The sequence below is a fragment of the Entelurus aequoreus genome, linkage group LG04 (genome assembly GCF_033978785.1).
Source record: "Entelurus aequoreus isolate RoL-2023_Sb linkage group LG04, RoL_Eaeq_v1.1, whole genome shotgun sequence".
Classification (NCBI taxonomy): Eukaryota; Metazoa; Chordata; class Actinopteri; order Syngnathiformes; family Syngnathidae; genus Entelurus; species Entelurus aequoreus.
In genome coordinates this window covers 9576359-9598207 of record NC_084734.1, presented here as the reverse complement: position 1 = coordinate 9598207, position 21849 = coordinate 9576359, and the positions used below count along the sequence as shown (strand labels likewise).

Below are 21849 nucleotides of genomic sequence, written 5' to 3'. Positions count from 1 at the left end.
GTCTATATCTATAAATGATGTCTATATATGATGTCTATATCTATATATGATGTCTATATCTTGTATATGATGTCTATATCTATATATGATGTCTATATCTTGTATACGATGTCTATATCTATATATGATGTCTATATCTTGTATATGATGTCTATATATATGATGTCGATATCTATATATGATGTCTATATCTTGTATATGATGTCTATATCTATATATGATGTCGATATCTATATATGATGTCTATATCTTGTATATGATGTCTATATCTATATATGATGTCTATATATTGTATATGATGTCTATATCTTGTATATGATGTCTATATATGATGTCTATATCTTGTATATGATGTCTATATCTATATATGATGTCTATATATGATGTCTATATCTTGTATATGATGTCTATATCTATATATGATGTCAATATCTTGTATATGATGTCTATATCTTGTATATGATGTCTATATCTTGTATATGATGTCTATATCTATATAAGATGTCTATATCTATATATGATGTCTATATCTATATAAGATGTCTATATCTATATATGATGTCTATATCTTGTATATGATGTCTATATATATGATGTCGATATCTATATATGATGTCTATATCTTGTATATGATGTCTATATCTATATATGATGTCGATATCTATATATGATGTCTATATCTTGTATATGATGTCTATATCTATATATGATGTCTATATATTGTATATGATGTCTATATCTTGTATATGATGTCTATATCTTGTATATGATGTCTATATCTATATATGATGTCTATATCTTGTATATGATGTCTATATCTTGTATATGATGTCTATATCTATATAAGATGTCTATATCTATATATGATGTCTATATCTATATAAGATGTCTATATCTATATATGATGTCTATATCTTGTATATGATGTATATATCTATATAAGATGTCTATATCTTGTATATGATGTCTATATATAAGATGTCTATATCTTGTATATGATGTCTATATCTATATATGATGTATATATCTATATGTGATGTCTATATCTATATAATATGTCTATATCTTGTATATAATGTCTATATCTATATATGATGTATATATCTATATATGATGTCTACATCTATATATGATGTCTATATCTATATAATATGTCTATATCTTGTATATAATGTCTATATCTATATATGATGTATATATCTATATATGATGTCTATATCTTGTATATGATGTATATATCTATATATGATGTCAATATCTTGTATATGATGTCTATATCTTGTATATGATGTCTATATCTTGTATATGATGTATATATGATGTCTATATCTTGTATATGATGTCTATATCTATATAAGATGTCTATATCTATATATGATGTCTATATCTATATAAGATGTCTATATCTATATATGATGTCTATATCTTGTATATGATGTATATATCTATATAAGATGTCTATATCTTGTATATGATGTGTATATATAAGATGTCTATATCTTGTATATGTTGTCTATATCTATATATGATGTATATATCTATATATGATGTCAATATCTTGTATATGATGTCTATATCTATATAAGATGTCTATATCTATATATGATGTCTATATCTATATAAGATGTCTATATCTATATATGATGTCTATATCTTGTATATGATGTATATATCTATATAAGATGTCTATATCTTGTATATGACGTCTATATATAAGATGTCTATATCTTGTATATGTTGTCTATATCTATATATGATGTATATATCTATATATGATGTCAATATCTTGTATATGATGTCTATATCTATATATGATGTCTACACTGCTGCTGGAATTTTAATTTTCCTGAGGGAACTCTCCTGAAGGTATCAATAAAGTACTATCTATCTATCTGTCTATGGAGAAAGCAGTCCCCGCCCCTCTTCACATCTCGTCTGCTATTGGTTGGAAGAATAGTGACGTCATCTACACGCGACGTCCACACTAGAGCGCGACGCAGAAGTTGTTGGAAGCCCCGAGAGCAACTGTTATTATTTCGTAAGTACTTACATTTAGATAACTAAGTATCACCTTAATTAAATTAAGGTTAATCTATTGGATGTAGCTAAATCATATTTGAACAGTAAAAATGTTTTGTATTTGGCCCCTGCTCCGATTATGCTAACTTGCACGTTTGCCTTCGAGTTAGCATTTTATTTAGCAACCATCCTCTACTAACTAAATACTCTTCATAGACATATGCTAAACTCTACACTTCAACTAAGAAGTATTTTACATTAATACCTTAAGTGTTGGGTACTTATGTTAGATATTTCCATTATAAGTTGTTAATTGTATTTTATTTTTGCAAACGTTGACGTTTTACCAGAGGTAGGACCAAGTCATTGTTTGGTAAGTCATAAGTAAGTCTCAAGTCTTTGCCCTCAAGTCCCGAGTCAAGACAGGCAAGTCCCGAGTCAAGACAGTCAAGTCCCGAGTCAAGACAGTCAAGTCCCGAGTCAAGATAGTCAAGTCCCGAGTCAAGACAGTCAAGTCCAGAGTCAAGACAGGCAAGTCCAGAGTCAAGACAGGCAAGTCCCGAGTCAAGACAGGCAAGTCTCGAGTCAAGATAGGCAAGTCTCGAGTCAAGACAGGCAAGTCCCGAGTCAAGACAGGCAAGTACCGAGTCAAGACAGTCAAGTCCCGAGTCAAGACAGGCAAGTCTCGAGTCAAGACAGGCAAGTCTCGAGTCAAGACAGGCAAGTACCGAGTCAAGACAGTCAAGTCCCGAGTCAAGACAGGCAAGTCTCGAGTCAAGACAGGCAAGTCTCGAGTCAAGACAGGCAAGTCCCGAGTCAAGACAGGCAAGTCCCTAGTCAAGACAGGCAAGTCCAGAGTCAAGACAGTCAAGTCCCGAGTCAAGACTGTCAAGTCCCGAGTCAAGACAGGCAAGTACCGAGTCAAGACAGTCAAGTCCCGAGTCAAGACAGGCAAGTCTCGAGTCAAGACAGGCAAGTCTCGAGTCAAGACAGGCAAGTCTCGAGTCAAGACAGGCAAGTCCCGAGTCAAGACAGGCAAGTCCCGAGTCAAGACAGGCAAGTCCCGAGTCAAGACAGTCAAGTCCAGAGTCAAGACAGGCAAGTCCAGAGTCAAGACAGGCAAGTCCCGAGTCAAGACAGGCAAGTCTCGAGTCAAGACAGGCAAGTCCCGAGTCAAGACAGTCAAGTCCCGAGTCAAGACTGTCAAGTCCAGAGTCAAGACAGGCAAGTACCGAGTCAAGACAGTCAAGTCCCGGGTCAAGACAGGCAAGTCTCGAGTCAAGACAGGCAAGTCTCGAGTCAAGACAGGCAAGTCCCGAGTCAAGACAGGCAAGTCCCGAGTCAAGACAGGCAAGTCCCTAGTCAAGACAGGCAAGTCCCGAGTCAAGACAGTCAAGTCCCGAGTCAAGACAGTCAAGTCCCGAGTCAAGACTGTCAAGTCCCGAGTCAAGACAGGCAAGTACCGAGTCAAGACAGTCAAGTCCCGAGTCAAGACAGGCAAGTCTCGAGTCAAGACAGGCAAGTCTCGAGTCAAGACAGGCAAGTCCCGAGTCAAGACAGGCAAGTCCCTAGTCAAGACAGGCAAGTCCCGAGTCAAGACTGTCAAGTCCCGAGTCAAGACTGTCAAGTCCCGAGTCAAGACTGTCAAGTCCCGAGTCAAGACAGGCAAGTCCCGAGTCAAGACTGTCAAGTCCCGAGTCAAGACAGGCAAGTCCCAAGTCTCGAGTCAAGTCCCGAGTCAAGACAGGCAAGTCCCGAGTCAAGACAGGCAAGTCCCAAGTCTCGAGTCAAGTCCCGAGTCAAGACAGGCAAGTCCCGAGTCAAGACAGGCAAGTCCCGAGTCAAGACTGTCAAGTCCCGAGTCAAGACAGGCAAGTACCGAGTCAAGACAGTCAAGTCCCGAGTCAAGACAGGCAAGTCCCGAGTCAAGACAGGCAAGTCCCTAGTCAAGACAGGCAAGTCCCGAGTCAAGACAGTCAAGTCCCGAGTCAAGACAGTCAAGTCCCGAGTCAAGACTGTCAAGTCCCGAGTCAAGACAGGCAAGTACCGAGTCAAGACAGTCAAGTCCCGAGTCAAGACAGGCAAGTCTCGAGTCAAGACAGGCAAGTCTCGAGTCAAGACAGGCAAGTCCCGAGTCAAGACAGGCAAGTCCCTAGTCAAGACAGGCAAGTCCCGAGTCAAGACTGTCAAGTCCCGAGTCAAGACTGTCAAGTCCCGAGTCAAGACAGGCAAGTCCCGAGTCAAGACTGTCAAGTCCCGAGTCAAGACAGGCAAGTCCCAAGTCTCGAGTCAAGTCCCGAGTCAAGACAGGCAAGTCCCGAGTCAAGACAGGCAAGTCCCAAGTCTCGAGTCAAGTCCCGAGTCAAGACAGGCAAGTCCCGAGTCAAGACAGTCAAGTCCCGAGTCAAGACTGTCAAGTCCCGAGTCAAGACAGGCAAGTACCGAGTCAAGACAGTCAAGTCCCGAGTCAAGACAGGCAAGTCTCGAGTCAAGTCCCGAGTCAAGACAGGCAAGTCCCGAGTCAAGACAGGCAAGTCCCGAGTCAAGACAGGCAAGTCCCGAGTCAAGACAGTCAAGTCCCGAGTCAAGACAGTCAAGTCTCAAGTCAAGACAGGCAAGTCCCGAGTCAAGACTGTCAAGTCCTGAGTCAGGACTGTCAAGTCCCGAGTCAAGACAGGCAAGTCCCGAGTCAAGACAGGCAAGTCTCGAGTCAAGACAGGCAAGTCCCGAGTCAAGACAGGCAAGTCCCTAGTCAAGACAGGCAAGTCCCGAGTCAAGACAGTCAAGTCCCGAGTCAAGACTGTCAAGTCCCGAGTCAAGACAGGCAAGTACCGAGTCAAGACAGTCAAGTCCCGAGTCAAGACAGGCAAGTCTCGAGTCAAGACAGGCAAGTCTCGAGTCAAGACAGGCAAGTCCCGAGTCAAGACAGGCAAGTCCCTAGTCAAGACAGGCAAGTCCCGAGTCAAGACAGTCAAGTCCCGAGTCAAGACTGTCAAGTCCCGAGTCAAGACTGTCAAGTCCCGAGTCAAGACTGTCAAGTCCCGAGTCAAGACAGGCAAGTCCCGAGTCAAGACTGTCAAGTCCCGAGTCAAGACAGGCAAGTCCCAAGTCTCGAGTCAAGTCCCGAGTCAAGACAGGCAAGTCCCGAGTCAAGACAGGCAAGTCCCAAGTCTCGAGTCAAGTCCCGAGTCAAGACAGGCAAGTCCCGAGTCAAGACAGGCAAGTCCCGAGTCAAGACAGTCAAGTCCCGAGTCAAGACTGTCAAGTCCCGAGTCAAGACAGGCAAGTACCGAGTCAAGACAGTCAAGTCCCGAGTCAAGACAGGCAAGTCTCGAGTCAAGTCCCGAGTCAAGACAGGCAAGTCCCGAGTCAAGACAGGCAAGTCCCGAGTCAAGACAGGCAAGTCCCGAGTCAAGACAGGCAAGTCCCGAGTCAAGACAGGCAAGTCCCGAGTCAAGACAGTCAAGTCCCGAGTCAAGACAGTCAAGTCTCAAGTCAAGACTGTCAAGTCCTGAGTCAGGACTGTCAAGTCCCGAGTCAAGACAGTCAAGTCCCGAGTCAAGACAGGGAAGTCCCGAAGTCAAGACAGGCAAGTACCGAGTCAAGACAGGCAAGTCCCGAGTCAAGACAGGCAAGTCCCGAAGTCAAGACAGGCAAGTCCCGAGTCAAGACAAGCAAGTCCCGAGTCAAGACAGGCAAGTCCCGAGTCAAGACAGGCAAGTCCCGAAGTAAAGACAGGCAAGTCCCGAAGTCAAGACAGTCAAGTCCCGAAGTCAAGACAGTCAAGTCCCGAAGTCAAGACAGGCAAGTCCCGAAGTCAAGACAGTCAAGTCCCGAAGTCAAGACAGTCAAGTCCCGAAGTCAAGACAGGCAAGTCCCGAAGTCAAGACAGTCAAGTCCCGAAGTCAAGACAGTCAAGTCCCGAAGTCAAGACAGGCAAGTCCCGAAGTCAAGACAGGCAAGTCCCGAAGTCAAGACTGGAAAAGTCTCACGTCAAGTCCCAAGTCCTGCATTTTGAGTTTTGAGTCCTTCCAAGTCCTTTTAACCACAGACTAATATATTTACACAGATTGTGTATGCTTTTAAAACGCTGTGTTTATTTATTAAAACAAGTGCATTAGGGATGTCCGATAATGTCTTTTTGCTGATATTCCGATATTGCCCAACTCTTTAATTACCGATACCGATATCAACCGATACCGATATATACAGTGGTGGAATTAACACATTATTATGCCTAATTTGGACAACCAGGTATGGTGGAGATAAGGTCCTTTTTTAAAAAAATATTATAAAATAAAATAAGATAAATAAATTTTCTTGAATAAAAAACAAAGTAAAACAATATAAAAACAGTTACATAGAAACTAGTAATGAATGAAAATGAGTAAAATGAACTGTTAAAGGTCAGTACTATTAGTGGAGCAGCAGCACTCACAATCATGTGTGCTTACGGACTGTATCCCTTGCAGACTGTATTGATATATAATGTAGGAACCAGAATATTAATAACAGAAGGAAACAACCCTTTTATGTGAATGAGTGGGGGAGGGAATTTGGGTTGGTGCACTAATTGTAAGTGTATCTTGTGTTTTTTTATGTTGATTCAATAAAAAAAAACAAAAAAAAAAACGATACCGATAATAAAAAACTGATACCGATAATTTCCGATATTACATTTTAAAGCATTTATCGGCCGATATTATCGGACATCTGTAAAGTGCATTAAAAAAAATTGCACTTCATAATAGCACTATTAACCAGTCCTTTTTAACATTTAACTCATTCCTTTACAGAAGAAACACATTTGAAAAAAACAAGTGCAACTGTACTTATTTGCACAAAAGTGTTAACATTGTATTTCCATTAGGGCTGGGCGATATGGCCTTTTATTAATATCTCGATATTTTTGGGCCATGTCACGATACACAGTATATATCAGGATATTTTGCCTTAGCCTTGAATGAACACTTGATGCATATAATCACAGCAGTATGATGATTCTATGTGTCTACATTAAAACATTCTTCTTCATACTGCATTGATATATGCTCATTTTAAACTTTCATGCAGAGAGGGAAATCACAACTAAGTCAATTTAGCAAAAGTGTATTTATTAAACAGTTATGAAGCAGTGGCACAAACATTCATGTCATTTCAAAAACAGAACGTGCAAGATTGTCAGAGACAATTTAAAACAAGCTATTAGTGCACTTTTGTGCATGATGTCACTAAGATGACTTATCAAAACAACACTAAATGAAAGTGCACTTTTTGTACAGAAAGCCACTACAATAGTTTAAAACAAAATAAAGTGCACTTTTGTGCATGATGTCACTAAGATGACATATCAAAACAACACTAAATTAAAGGGCACTTTTTGTACAGAAAGCCACTACAATAGTTTAAAACAAAATAAAGTGCACTTTTGTGCATGATGTCACTAAGATGACATATCAAAACAACACTAAATTAAAGTGCACTTTTTGTACAGAACGCCACTACAATAGTTTAAAACAAAATAAAGTGCACTTTTGTGTATGATGTCACTAAGATGACATATCAAAACAACACTAAATTAAAGTGGACTTTTTGTACAGAACGCCACTACAATAGTTTAAAACAAAATAAAGTGCACTTTTGTGCATGATGTCACACAAGATATTTCAATAAGTGTCAAATAAAAATGAGCTGCATAATAGGAAATAAAATAGCAGTGCTGCTACTTGTAGTAGCAACGCTTTTCCCGCATAACTGTTCAACATATTCCCGCTTGAAGCCAAACCACCGCCAGACGATGCACCCCGTGCTGTTTTTCTTGGGAATTAAATCTTCCTTCATTTGTTACCAGATTGGCACCTTCTTTCTCTCGTATTACCCACTCGCAACGCACCGTTAGCATCACAGCTAATGTTACCCATGTAGCTACCTCTCTGCTCGGGGAGGGCGTGTGACGTTGCACACGTGACGTATGTAAGACGGTGCGCTTGTTTGTACCTGTGGGAAGGAGAGGCAAGAAAGAGTGGGAAACGCCTGTAGTGTAATGTAAAGCAACTGTGTGAGAACATGTACTCGAATATCACGATATAGTCGTTTTCTATATCGCACAGAGACAAACCCGCGATATATCGAGTATATCGATATATCGCCCAGTCCTAATTTCCATGGCATATTGCATTTTAACTAGTTCCACAGCAGTTTCTACCCTGTTCTTACCTTATCTCATTGATCTCATCTCATACTGTATGTGTGTTTATGTGTGCGTACACATGAAAAACATAACAAATACATGGACATAACAATGAACAGAGTTGTACTTTTTAGATGTCAGGGCCCTATGCAATATGTACACATATTCTTAATATAGTATACATTTTAACTGACCTTTATTTGACTATGTTTGTCTTTTTGTAGGTGGCTAAAATACGCGGTGCTGCTGACCGCCGTCTAACGTAACCTTACTGTGTGTGATAAATGTCGAACGAAGTTGTGGCGTCTCCGTCTGTAATCTTCGAACCGCATGTTTTGCATACTGCAATTACTTTTTTGTTGACCAAGTCGTAGATTTTTATACCCGAACGAAACTATCTTTGGTATAATTTTTCCTCACTGCCGCGTTGTTTGACAGCTCTTCTTCGTTGGTTGTCCTGCAATTTGATTAGATGAATGCTGTCGGGATGAAAACAGTGTGGATGTAATTTGATTGGATGTTGTACTGACAGACACACACGTACACAATGAAAGATACGGAGCGCTCCTGAATAACTTTTTAATATTTTTGTTTTGGGGAAAGTAGCAAGTCTTGTCAAGTCAAAAGGCTCAAGTCCAAGTGAAGTCACAAGTCCATCCATCCATCCATCCATCTTCTTCCACTTATCCGAGGTCGGGTCGCGGGGGCAGCAGCCTAAGCAGGGAAGCCCAGATTTTCTTCTCCCCAGCCACTTCGTCCAGCTCTTCCCAAGGGAGGCGTTCCCAGGGCAGCCGGGAGACATAGTCTTCCCAACGTGTCCTGGGTCTTGGGAGGCGTTCGGGTGGCATCCTGACTAGATGCCCGAACCACCTCATCTGGCTCCTCTCGATGTGGAGGAGCAGCGGCTTTACTTTGAGCTCCTCCCGGATGACAGAGCTTCTCACCCTATCTCTAAGGGAGAGACCCGCCACCCGGCGGAGGAAACTCATTTCGGCCGCTTGTACCCGTGATCTTGTCCTTTCGGTCATAACCCAAAGCTCATGACCATAGGTGAGGATGGGAACGTAGATCGACCGGTAAATTGAGAGCTTTGCCTTCCGGCTCAGCTCCTTCTTCACCACAACGGATCGATACAGCGTTCGCATTACTGAAGACGCCGCACCGATCTGTCTGTCGATCTCACGATCCACTCTTCCCTCACTGGTGAACAAGACTCAGAGGTACTTGAACTCCTCCACTTGGGGCAGGGTCTCCTCCCCAACCCGGAGATGGCACTCCGCCCTTTTCCGGGCGAGAACCATGGACTCAGACTTGGAGGTGCTGATTCTCATCCCAGTCACTTCACACTCGGCTGCGAACCGATCCAGTGAGAGCTGAAGATCCTGGCCAGATGAAGCCATCAGGACCACATCATCTGCAAAAAGCAGAGACCTAATCCTGGAGCCACCAAACCGGATCCCCTCAACGCCCTGACTGCGCCTAGAAATTCTGTCCATAAAAGTTATGAACAATCGGTGACAAAGGGCAGTCTTGGTGGAGTCCAACCCTCACTGGAAACGGGTCCGACTTACTGCCGGCAATGCGGACCAAGCTCTGACACTGATCATACAGGGAGCGGACCGCCACAATCAGACAGTCCGATACCACATACTCTCTGAGCACTCCACCCAGGACTTCCCGAGGGACACGGTCGAATGCCTTCTCCAAGTCCACAAAGCACATGTAGACTGGTTGGGCAAACTCCCATGCACCCTCAGGGACCCTGCCGAGAGTATAGAGCTGGTCCACAGTTCCACGACCAGGACGAAACCCGCACTGTTCCTCCTGAATCCGAGGTTCGACTATCCGCTGTAGCCTCCTCTCCAGTACACCTGAATAAACCTTACCGGGAAGGCTGAGGAGTGGGGGGCGGTACCTCTGAAGTCACAAGTCAGTGATGTTAAAGTCCAAGTCGAGTTGCAAGTCTCTTTACATTTTGTCAAGTCGAGTCTAAAGTCATCAAATTCATGACTCGAGTCCACACCTCTGCGTTTTACTACGTCATGGAAACACAAATGTTCTCCATGTCTGTTGTCGGACTTGTTGGGTAAAAAAAAATTTTTTTATGTCGCATTCATTTAGAATCGCCATGGCGACCGAGCTCGTGGAAAAGGCGGCTGAGGATCCATTGCAAGCGGGTAAAGTCGGCACCAGATTTGACCTGGAGAAGGAGACTGAGCTTCGCTTTGAGGTGGAAGCAGGAGAGGCCGCAGACCAAGTGGAGATGGAGCTCCTCACAGGCATGGCGGAGGTGTTTGGCTCCGAGCTGAACCGGAACAAGAAGTACGCCTTCGGGCCAGGTGCCAAGATTGCCGTGTTCACCTGGCAGGGCTGCAGTGTGAACCTGTATGGGAAGCCCGAGGTGAGGATGAAACACTTTTTTGAGTCTAAACGTCCCGTTAAACTTTTCCCTCACCGCTTCAGGTGGCCTACGTGTCCAAAGATACTCCCATGCTGCTCTACCTGAACACGCACGCCGCACTGGAACAGATGAGAAAGCAGGCAGAGCGAGACAAAGAGAGAGGGCCGAGGGTAGATGTCCCCATCCGGTCAGAAGCCAGGCGTTTGTAACCCGTACTGAAATTCAAGCTATGATTCCTTTCTCAGGTGATGGTGGTGGGACCGACAGACGTGGGCAAGTCGACTGTGTGTCGACTGCTACTGAGCTACGCAGTGAGAGTGGGCAGGAGGCCCACGCTGGTGGAACTGGATGTCGGCCAGAGCGGGGTAAGATGAATGAATAGATTCTCATAAAAGAAACAGAAAATTGTCATTCCGTCCAAGCTACCTCTCTTTGTTTATAGTGTATATTTTCTGCTGGATCTACTCTGCCCTTTTTTTTTTGCCACAGCAGTTACATTTACTGTAATATTGTACAGGATTTGTTATATATTACCGGTATATAATAATATAATATAATATAGCAGTATATATCATATACTGTATATATAATTTGTAAATATTACATGTATGTAGGGGTGTAACGGTACGTGTATTTGTATTGAACCGTTTCGGTACAGGGGTTCCGGTTCGGTTCGGAGGTGTACCGAACGAGTTTCCACACGGACATATTCAGTAGCGTAACGCACGTTGTGTAAACAATGCACACCGAGGCGCAACACACGGCATGCTAGCAGCTAACGGGCTACGATAGACCAGTGGTTCTCAAATGGGGGTACGCGTACCCCTGGGGGTACTTGAAGGTATGCCAAGGGGTACGTGAGATTTTTTTTTAAATGTCTGTCAAAAAGAACTGTGAAAAGAAATGCAACAATGCAATATTCAGTGTTGACAGCTAGATTTGTTGTGGACATGTTCCATAAATATTGATGTTAAAGATTTCTTTATTTGTGAAGAAATGTTTAGAATTAATTTCATGAATCCAGATGGATCTCTATTACAATCCCCAAAGAGGGCACTTTAAGTTGACGATTACTTCTGTGTGTAGAAATCTTTATTTATAAATGAATCACTTGTTTATTTTTCAACAAGTTTTTAGTTATTTTTATATCTTTTTTTCCAAATAGTTCAAGAAAGACCACAACAAATGAGCAATATTTTGCACTGTTATACAATTTAATAAATCAGAAACTGATGACATAGTGCTGTATTTTACTTTTTTATCTCTTTTTTTTTTCAACCAAAAATGCTTTGCTCTGATTAGGGGGTACTTGAATTTAAAAAAAAATCACAGGGGATACATCACTGAAAAAAGGTTGAGAACCACTGCGATAGACTGACCATACGTCCTCTTTTCACCGGACATGTCCTCTTTTGCGGAGCTGTCAGGACGGAGTTTCTTAAATGCCTCAAATGTCCGGCATTTTGAGTTAGGGTTGCGTGTATTTTCAATGTACGTTCAGGGTTTAGAAGGGGTTAAAAACAAAACAAATTGTGCGCGCAGCAGCATTGGTGAGGGAGGGGCAGAGACAGAGAGAGAGAGAGAGAGTTATGATAAACGCGCATGCGTCGCCAGGCTCTGCTTTTTATCCATAGATTTATCACATTTAATTTTTTATTATCTACAGCAGGGGTGTCAAAAGTGTGCCCAAGAGGCCATTTGCGACCCACAGCTAATGTTTTAAAGGCCCACGGCACGTTCTAAAAATACTATTAAAATAAACAAAAACATAACAAAAGTGAAATAAAAAAGCTTAAAGGTTAAATGTCATTTAGAAAAAGTTGCAATGTTGACTAATAAAACAAAGCTGTTTTTTTTTCTTTTCAAACTGTCATTGCTCAAAACATAATATTGAATCAAAATCAATGTTATTATGAATTATTGACCTATCCAAGGTTCCCATTACGTCACATCAAATATTACACTAAGAAAAATATTTTTGGTGGAAGATTTTGCAAATTTGGTAAATAAATAACCCAAAATTTTGTATTTTGTTGTTTTCTTACTGTACCGAAAATGAACCGAACCGTGACCTCTAAACCGAGGTACGTACCGAACCGAAATTTTTGTGTTCTGTTACACCCCTACATATATGTTATATTTATATTGCTACTAATATTGTGAGAGTCCAGTCCATAGTGGATCTAACATAATAGTGAGAGAGTCCAGTCCATAGTGGATCTAACATAATAGTGAGAGAGTCCAGTCCATAGTGGATCTAACGTAATAGTGTGAGAGTCCAGTCCATAGTGGATCTAATATATTAGCGTGAGAGTCCAGTCCATAGTGGATCTAACATAATAGTGTGAGAGTCCAGTCCATAGTGGATCTAACATAATAGTGAGAGAGTCCAGTCCATAGTGGATCTAACATAATAGTGTGAGAGTCCAGTCCATAGTGGATTTAACATAATAGTGTGAGAGTCCAGTCCATAGTGGATCTAGCATAATAGTGAGAGTCCAGTCCATAGTGGATCTAACATAATAGTGTGAGAGTCCAGTCCATAGTGGATCTAACATAATAGTGAGAGTCCAGTCCATAGTGGATCTAACATAATAGTGTGAGAGTCCAGTCCATAGTGGATCTAACATAATATTGTGAGAGTCCAGTCCATAGTGGATCTAACATAATAGTGAGAGAGTCCAGTCCATAGTGGATCTAACATAATAGTGAGAGTCCAGTCCATAGTGGATCTAATATATTAGCGTGAGAGTCCAGTCCATAGTGGATCTAACATAATAGTGTGAGAGTCCAGTCCATAGTGGATCTAACATAATAGTGTGAGAGTCCAGTCCATAGTGGATCTAACATAATAGTGAGAGTCAAGTCCATAGTGGATCTAACATAATAGTGAGAGTCCAGTCCATAGTGGATCTAACATAATAGTGAGAGAGTCCAGCCCATAGTGGATCTAACATATTAGCATGAGAGTCCAGTCCATAGTGGATCTAACATATTAGCGTGAGAGTCCAGTCCATAGTGGATCTAATATATTAGCGTGAGAGTCCAGTCCATAGTGGATCTCACATAATAGTGTGAGAGTCCAGTCCATAGTGGATCTAACATAATAGTGTGAGAGTCCAGTCCATAGTGGATCTAACATAATAGTGTGAGAGTCCAGTCCATAGTGGATCTAACATAATAGTGAGAGTCCAGTCCATAGTGAATCTAACATAATAGTGAGAGAGTCCAGTCCATAGTGGATCTAACATAATATTGTGAGAGTCCAGTCCATAGTGGATCTAACATAATAGTGAGAGTCCAGTCCATAGTGGATCTAATATATTAGCGTGAGAGTCCAGTCCATAGTGGATCTAACATAATAGTGAGAGAGTCCAGTCCATAGTGGATCTAACATAATATTGTGAGAGTCCAGTCCATAGTGGATCTAACGTAATAGTGTGAGAGTCCAGTCCATAGTGGATCTAACATAATATTGTGAGAGTCCAGTCCATAGTGGATCTAACATAATAGTGAGAGAGTCCAGTCCATAGTGGATCTAACATAATATTGTGAGAGTCCAGTCCATAGTGGATCTAACATAATGGTGAGAGAGTCCAGTCCATAGTGGATCTAACATAATAGTGAGAGTCCAGTCCATAGTGGATCTAACATAATAGTGAGAGTCCAGTCCATAGTGGATCTAACATATTAGCGTGAGAGTCCAGTCCATAGTGGATCTAATATATTAGCGTGAGAGTCCAGTCCATAGTGGATCTAACATAATAGTGTGAGAGTCCAGTCCATAGTGGATCTAACATAATAGTGTGAGAGTCCAGTCCATAGTGGATCTAGCATAATAGTGAGAGTCCAGTCCATAGTGGATCTAACATAATAATGAGAGTCCAGTCCATAGTGGATCTAACATAATAGTGAGAGTCCAGTCCATAGTGGATCTAACATAATAGTGTGAGAGTCCAGTCCATAGTGGATCTAACATAATATTGTGAGAGTCCAGTCCATAGTGGATCTAACATAATAGTGTGAGAGTCCAGTCCATAGTGGATCTAACATAATAGTGTGAGAGTCCAGTCCATAGTGGATCTAATATATTAGCGTGAGAGTCCAGTCCATAGTGGATCTAACATAATAGTGTGAGAGTCCAGTCCATAGTGGATCTAATATATTAGCGTGAGAGTCCAGTCCATAGTGGATCTAACATAATAGTGTGAGAGTCCAGTCCATAGTGGATCTAACATAATAGTGTGAGAGTCCAGTCCATAGTGGATCGTGGATCCAACATAATAGTGAGAGTCAAGTCCATAGTGGATCTAACATAATAGTGAGAGTCCAGTCCATAGTGGATCTAACATAATAGTGAGAGAGTCCAGTCCATAGTGGATCTAACATATTAGCGTGAGAGTCCAGTCCATAGTGGATCTAACATAATAGTGAGAGAGTCCAGTCCATAGTGGATCTAACATATTAGCGTGAGAGTCCAGTCCATAGTGGATCTAATATATTAGCGTGAGAGTCCAGTCCATAGTGGATCTCACATAATAGTGTGAGAGTCCAGTCCATAGTGGATCTAGCATAATAGTGTGAGAGTCCAGTCCATAGTGGATCTCACATAATAGTGTGAGAGTCCAGTCCATAGTGGATCTAGCATAATAGTGTGAGAGTCCAGTCCATAGTGGATCTCACATAATAGTGTGAGAGTCCAGTCCATAGTGGATCTAACATAATAGTGAGAGTCCAGTCCATAGTGGATCTAACATAATAGTGAGAGTCCAGTCCATAGTGGATCTAACATAATAGTGAAAGTCCAGTCCATAGTGGATCTAACATAATAGTGTGAGAGTCCAGTCCATAGTGGATCTAACATAATAGTGTGAGAGTCCAGTCCATAGTGGATCTAACATAATAGTGAGAGTCCAGTCCATAGTGGATCTAACATAATAGTGAGAGTCCAGTCCATGGTGGATCTAACATAATAGTGTGAGAGTCCAGTCCATAGTGGATCTAACATAATATTGTGAGAGTCCAGTCCATAGTGGATCTAACATAATAGTGTGAGAGTCCAGTCCATAGTGGATCTAACATAATATTGTGAGAGTCCAGTCCATAGTGGATCTAACATAATAGTGTGAGAGTCCAGTCCATAGTGGATCTAACATAATTGTGTGAGAGTCCAGTCCATAGTGGTTCTAACATAATAGTGTGAGAGTCCAGTCCATAGTGGATCTAACATAATAGTGTGAGAGTCCAGTCCATAGTGGATCTAACATAATAGTGTGAGAGTCCAGTCCATAGTGGATCTAACATAATAGTGTGAGAGTCCAGTCCATAGTGGATCTAACATAATAGTGTGAGAGTCCAGTCCATAGTGGATCTAACATAATAGTGAGAGAGTCCAGTCCATAGTGGATCTAACATAATAGTGTGAGAGTCCAGTCCATAGTGGATCTAACATAATATTGTGAGAGTCCAGTCCATAGTGGATCTAACATAATAGTGAGACTCCAGTCCATAGTGGATCTAACATATTAGCGTGAGAGTCCAGTCCATAGTGGATTTAATATATTAGCGTGAGAGTCCAGTCCATAGTGGATCTCACATAATAGTGTGAGAGTCCAGTCCATAGTGGATCTAACGTAATAGTGTGAGAGTCCAGTCCATAGTGGATCTAACATAATAGTGAGAGAGTCCAGTCCATAGTGGATCTTACATAATGGTGAGAGTCCAGTCCATAGTGGATCTAACATATTAGCGTGAGAGTCCAGTCCATAGTGGATCTAACATAATAGTGAGAGAGTCCCGCCCATAGTGGATCTAACATAATAGTGAGAGTCCAGTCCATAGTGGATCTAATATATTAGCGTGAGAGTCCAGTCCATAGTGGATCTAACATAATAGTGTGAGAGTCCAGTCCATAGTGGATCTAACATAATAGTGTGAGAGTCCAGTCCATAGTGGATCTAACATAATAGTGAGAGTCCAGTCCATAGTGGATCTAACATATTAGCGTGAGAGTCCAGTCCATAGTGGATCTAACATAATAGTGTCAGAGTCCAGTCCATAGTGGATCTAACATAATAGTGTGAGAGTCCAGTCCATAGTGGATCTAACATAATAGTGAGAGAGTCCAGTCCATAGTGGATCTAACATAATGGTGAGAGTCCAGTCCATAGTGGATCTAACATATTAGCGTGAGAGTCCAGTCCATAGTGGATCTAACATAATAGTGAGAGAGTCCCGTCCATAGTGGATCTAACATAATAGTGAGTCCAGTCCATAGTGGATCTAATATATTAGCGTGAGAGTCCAGTCCATAGTGGATCTAACATAATAGTGTGAGAGTCCAGTCCATAGTGGATCTAACATAATAGTGTGAGAGTCCAGTCCATAGTGGATCTAACATAATAGTGAGAGTCCAGTCCATAGTGGATCTAACATAATAGTGAGAGTCCAGTCCATAGTGGATCTAACATAATAGTGAGAGTCCAGTCCATAGTGGATCTAATATATTAGCGTGAGAGTCCAGTCCATAGTGGATCTCACATAATAGTGTGAGAGTCCAGTCCATAGTGGTTCTAACATAATAGTGAGAGTCCAGTCCATAGTGGATCTAATATATTAGCGTGAGAGTCCAGTCCATAGTGGATCTCACATAATAGTGTGAGAGTCCAGTCCATAGTGGTTCTAACATAATAGTGAGAGTCCAGTCCATAGTGGATCTAATATATTAGCGTGAGAGTCCAGTCCATAGTGGATCTCACATAATAGTGTGAGAGTCCAGTCCATAGTGGTTCTAACATAATAGTGAGAGTCCAGTCCATAGTGGATCTAATATATTAGCGTGAGAGTCCAGTCCATAGTGGATCTCACATAATAGTGTGAGAGTCCAGTCCATAGTGGATCTAACGTAATAGTGTGAGAGTCCAGTCCATAGTGGATCTAACATAATAGTGAGAGAGTCCAGTCCATAGTGGATCTAACATAATGGTGAGAGTCCAGTCCATAGTGGATCTAACATATTAGCGTGAGAGTCCAGTCCATAGTGGATCTAACATAATAGTGAGAGAGTCCCGTCCATAGTGGATCTAACATAATAGTGAGAGTCCAGTCCATAGTGGATCTAATATATTAGCGTGAGAGTCCAGTCCATAGTGGATCTAACATAATAGTGTGAGAGTCCAGTCCATAGTGGATCTAACATAATAGTGTGAGAGTCCAGTCCATAGTGGATCTAACATAATAGTGAGAGTCCAGTCCATAGTGGATCTAACATATTAGCGTGAGAGTCCAGTCCATAGTGGATCTAACATAATAGTGTCAGAGTCCAGTCCATAGTGGATCTAACATAATAGTGTGAGAGTCCAGTCCATAGTGGATCTAACATAATAGTGAGAGAGTCCAGTCCATAGTGGATCTAACATAATGGTGAGAGTCCAGTCCATAGTGGATCTAACATATTAGCGTGAGAGTCCAGTCCATAGTGGATCTAACATAATAGTGAGAGAGTCCCGTCCATAGTGGATCTAACATAATAGTGAGAGTCCAGTCCATAGTGGATCTCACATAATAGTGTGAGAGTCCAGTCCATAGTGGTTCTAACATAATAGTGAGAGTCCAGTCCATAGTGGATCTAATATATTAGCGTGAGAGTCCAGTCCATAGTGGATCTCACATAATAGTGTGAGAGTCCAGTCCATAGTGGATCTAACGTAATAGTGTGAGAGTCCAGTCCATAGTGGATCTAACATAATAGTGAGAGAGTCCAGTCCATAGTGGATCTAACATAATGGTGAGAGTCCAGTCCATAGTGGATCTAACATATTAGCGTGAGAGTCCAGTCCATAGTGGATCTAACATAATAGTGAGAGAGTCCCGTCCATAGTGGATCTAACATAATAGTGAGAGTCCAGTCCATAGTGGATCTAATATATTAGCGTGAGAGTCCAGTCCATAGTGGATCTAACATAATAGTGTGAGAGTCCAGTCCATAGTGGATCTAACATAATAGTGTGAGAGTCCAGTCCATAGTGGATCTAACATAATAGTGAGAGTCCAGTCCATAGTGGATCTAACATATTAGCGTGAGAGTCCAGTCCATAGTGGATCTAACATAATAGTGTCAGAGTCCAGTCCATAGTGGATCTAACATAATAGTGTGAGAGTCCAGTCCATAGTGGATCTAACATAATAGTGAGAGAGTCCAGTCCATAGTGGATCTAACATAATGGTGAGAGTCCAGTCCATAGTGGATCTAACATATTAGCGTGAGAGTCCAGTCCATAGTGGATCTAACATAATAGTGAGAGAGTCCCGTCCATAGTGGATCTAACATAATAGTGAGAGTCCAGTCCATAGTGGATCTAATATATTAGCGTGAGAGTCCAGTCCATAGTGGATCTAACATAATAGTGTGAGAGTCCAGTCCATAGTGGATCTAACATAATAGTGTGAGAGTCCAGTCCATAGTGGATCTAACATAATAGTGAGAGTCCAGTCCATAGTGGATCTAACATAATAGTGAGAGTCCAGTCCATAGTGGATCTAATATATTAGCGTGAGAGTCCAGTCCATAGTGGATCTCACATAATAGTGTGAGAGTCCAGTCCATAGTGGTTCTAACATAATAGTGAGAGTCCAGTCCATAGTGGATCTAATATATTAGCGTGAGAGTCCAGTCCATAGTGGATCTCACATAATAGTGTGAGAGTCCAGTCCATAGTGGTTCTAACATAATAGTGAGAGTCCAGTCCATAGTGGATCTAATATATTAGCGTGAGAGTCCAGTCCATAGTGGATCTCACATAATAGTGTGAGAGTCCAGTCCATAGTGGTTCTAACATAATAGTGAGAGTCCAGTCCATAGTGGATCTAATATATTAGCGTGAGAGTCCAGTCCATAGTGGATCTAACATAATAGTGTGAGAGTCCAGTCCATAGTGGATCTAACATAATAGTGTGAGAGTCCAGTCCATAGTGGATCTAACATAATAGTGAGAGTCCAGTCCATAGTGGATCTAACATAATAGTGAGAGTCCAGTCCATAGTGGATCTAACATAACAGTGAAAGTCCAGTCCATAGTGGATCTAGCATAATAGTGTGAGAGTCCAGTCCATAGTGGATCTAACATAATAGTGAGAGTCCAGTCCATAGTGGATCTAACATAATAGTGAGAGTCCAGTCCATAGTGGATCTAACATAATAGTGAAAGTCCAGTCCATAGTGGATCTAACATAATAGTGAGAGTCCAGTCCATAGTGGATCTAACATAATAGTGAAAGTCCAGTCCATAGTGGATCTAACATAATAGTGAGAGTCCAGTCCATAGTGGATCTAACATAATAGTGAAAGTCCAGTCCATAGTGGACTCCATCATTATTCACATGTGAATAATGCTGTAATAATAGACTGTATTTATGTTATTCACATGTGAAAAATACTTAAGTGTTTATTGTGAGCGGACTGTGGTGCTGAATTTCCCCCAGGGATCAATAAAGTACTTTCTATTCTATTCTACCATACAACCCTAGTATGTACTCACCCTGACTATGAGGAGTATTTGTTTTGGGGGGAAAATCCTGCAACAAACACGCAGACATTGTATATGCTTGAGCTTTAATGGCTGAATGAATATTAAGTATGTGCCTCCAAGGTGTCAGTACCTGGGACGGTGGCTGCGCTGTGCATTGAGCGTCCAGCAGATGTGGAGGAGGGCTTCTCGGTCCAGGCTCCTTTGGTCTACCACTTTGGCTCAACCTCTCCCGGGACCAACATCAAACTTTACAATAAAGTGAGACATGGCGGTGCATATCTAACTTCACACTTTTCAATTTAAAAATGATGATATATTTTTATATTCCAGCTGACGTCGTGCCTCGCCGACGTGTTCTCCCAGCGCTGCGAGGTGAACAGGAAGGCCAGCGTGGGCGGTTGCATCATCAACACGTGCGGCTGGGTGAAGGGATCCGGGTACCAGGCTCTGGTCCACTGCGCCTCCGCCTTCGAGGTGGACGTGGTGCTGGTGCTGGACCACGAGAGGCTCTACAACGAGCTCAAGCGAGACCTCCCTCACTTTGTCCGCGTGGTGCTCCTGCCCAAGTCCGGCGGCGTGGTGGAGCGCTCCAAAGAGTGCAGAAGGGAGACTCGGGATGAGAAGATCCGGGAGTACTTCTACGGCTTCCGGGGCGTCTCCTTCTATCCGTTCTCGTACGAGGTGCGTTTCTCCGACGTCCGCATCTATAAAATCGGAGCGCCGTCGATCCCGGACTCGTGCCTGCCGCTGGGGATGTCTCAGGACGACACCCAGCTGAAGCTGGTGCCCGTGACGCCGGGGAGAGACCTCACCTACCACGTGCTCAGCGTCAGCAGCGCGGAGGACGGCGACGAGGCGGCGAGGAAGGGCATCGTGGAGAGCCCGGTGTGTGGCTTCATCGTGGTCACCAACGTGGACACGCAAGCGCAGGTGATGAAAGTGCTGTCTCCCGCTCCAAGACCACTGCCCAGACACACCCTGCTCATCATGGATATCCGCTTCATGGACACCAAATGAGGAGAAACATGCAGCCTGGTTGACCAAATTAGGAAAGTATTCTAATTTATTTTCCATTTTATAAACCAGATCGTACCCGTTTTTGATAAGGAGTATTTTATTAGTTCGTACGGCCACTTTTATTGCCTTTTTTCTTGTCTCTTTGAAAAGAAACTGTGACAGACATCCTCTGTCCGGGTTCCACAGACCACCAGGGACAGACATGACTGCGAGCAGCGTTGTGACTTTGTTAATGTTTCAATAAACCTCGGTGCACGTCGGGTCGCTTTTCAGCTCCTCCTTCAACTGCTCGCTCTGCCGGTTGCTTTTCAGCCTCCCGCGTCGTCGTCTCGCTCTCGGTCCTCTCCAACTCCTTCTGCCCCGTCCTTCTCTGCTGCTGCCCTTTGACACCCTGACAGGTGATTACAGAATTGCACCCAGGTGGATCCACGCACCTGCCATCCATCTCGGAGCGCCCCGCCTCGCTGCGGGTCTGCCGGCCACGCCTCCTCACAGAAACTCTTCATGTTTATCATGTTGTCTTTGAACATGCGGCGTGGCCACGTTCTTGTGTTTGGGTACCCTCCCACGTCCCGAAAAAACACGCACGATGGGTTAAATAGGAGACTAAATCGTCCATTGGCGTGGATGTGATTGAATGGCGACCAGTCTAGGCCGGAACCCGCCGCTCACTCTAAGTCAGCTGGGAAGGTCTC

The 21849-nt window shown here is 42.5% G+C and overlaps 1 protein-coding gene across 1 annotated transcript; it reads left to right on the top strand.

Annotated features, from left to right (window-relative positions):
* The first annotated feature begins 1921 nt into the window (after positions 1 to 1921).
* On the top strand, positions 1922 to 21414 carry clp1 (cleavage factor polyribonucleotide kinase subunit 1). The gene is made up of 6 exons (XM_062043415.1): positions 1922 to 2038; positions 10331 to 10610; positions 10673 to 10780; positions 10856 to 10975; positions 20258 to 20395; positions 20468 to 21414. Exons 2-6 carry the CDS (start codon positions 10338 to 10340, stop codon positions 21152 to 21154), a joined length of 1326 nt encoding a protein of 441 aa, XP_061899399.1. The 5' UTR covers positions 1922 to 2038; positions 10331 to 10337; the 3' UTR covers positions 21155 to 21414.
* The last annotated feature ends 435 nt before the right edge of the window (positions 21415 to 21849 follow it).

Bases quoted from the DNA above. Each gene is read 5' to 3' on its own strand.
- clp1 (XM_062043415.1), top strand. From the start codon at position 10,338: ATGGCGACCGAGCTCGTGGAAAAGGCGGCTGAGGATCCATTGCAAGCG. The intron at 10,611-10,672 runs GTGAGGATGAAA...TCACCGCTTCAG, and splicing joins ACCTGTATGGGAAGCCCGAG to GTGGCCTACGTGTCCAAAGA. The intron at 10,781-10,855 runs GTAGATGTCCCC...TTCCTTTCTCAG, and splicing joins ACAAAGAGAGAGGGCCGAGG to GTGATGGTGGTGGGACCGAC.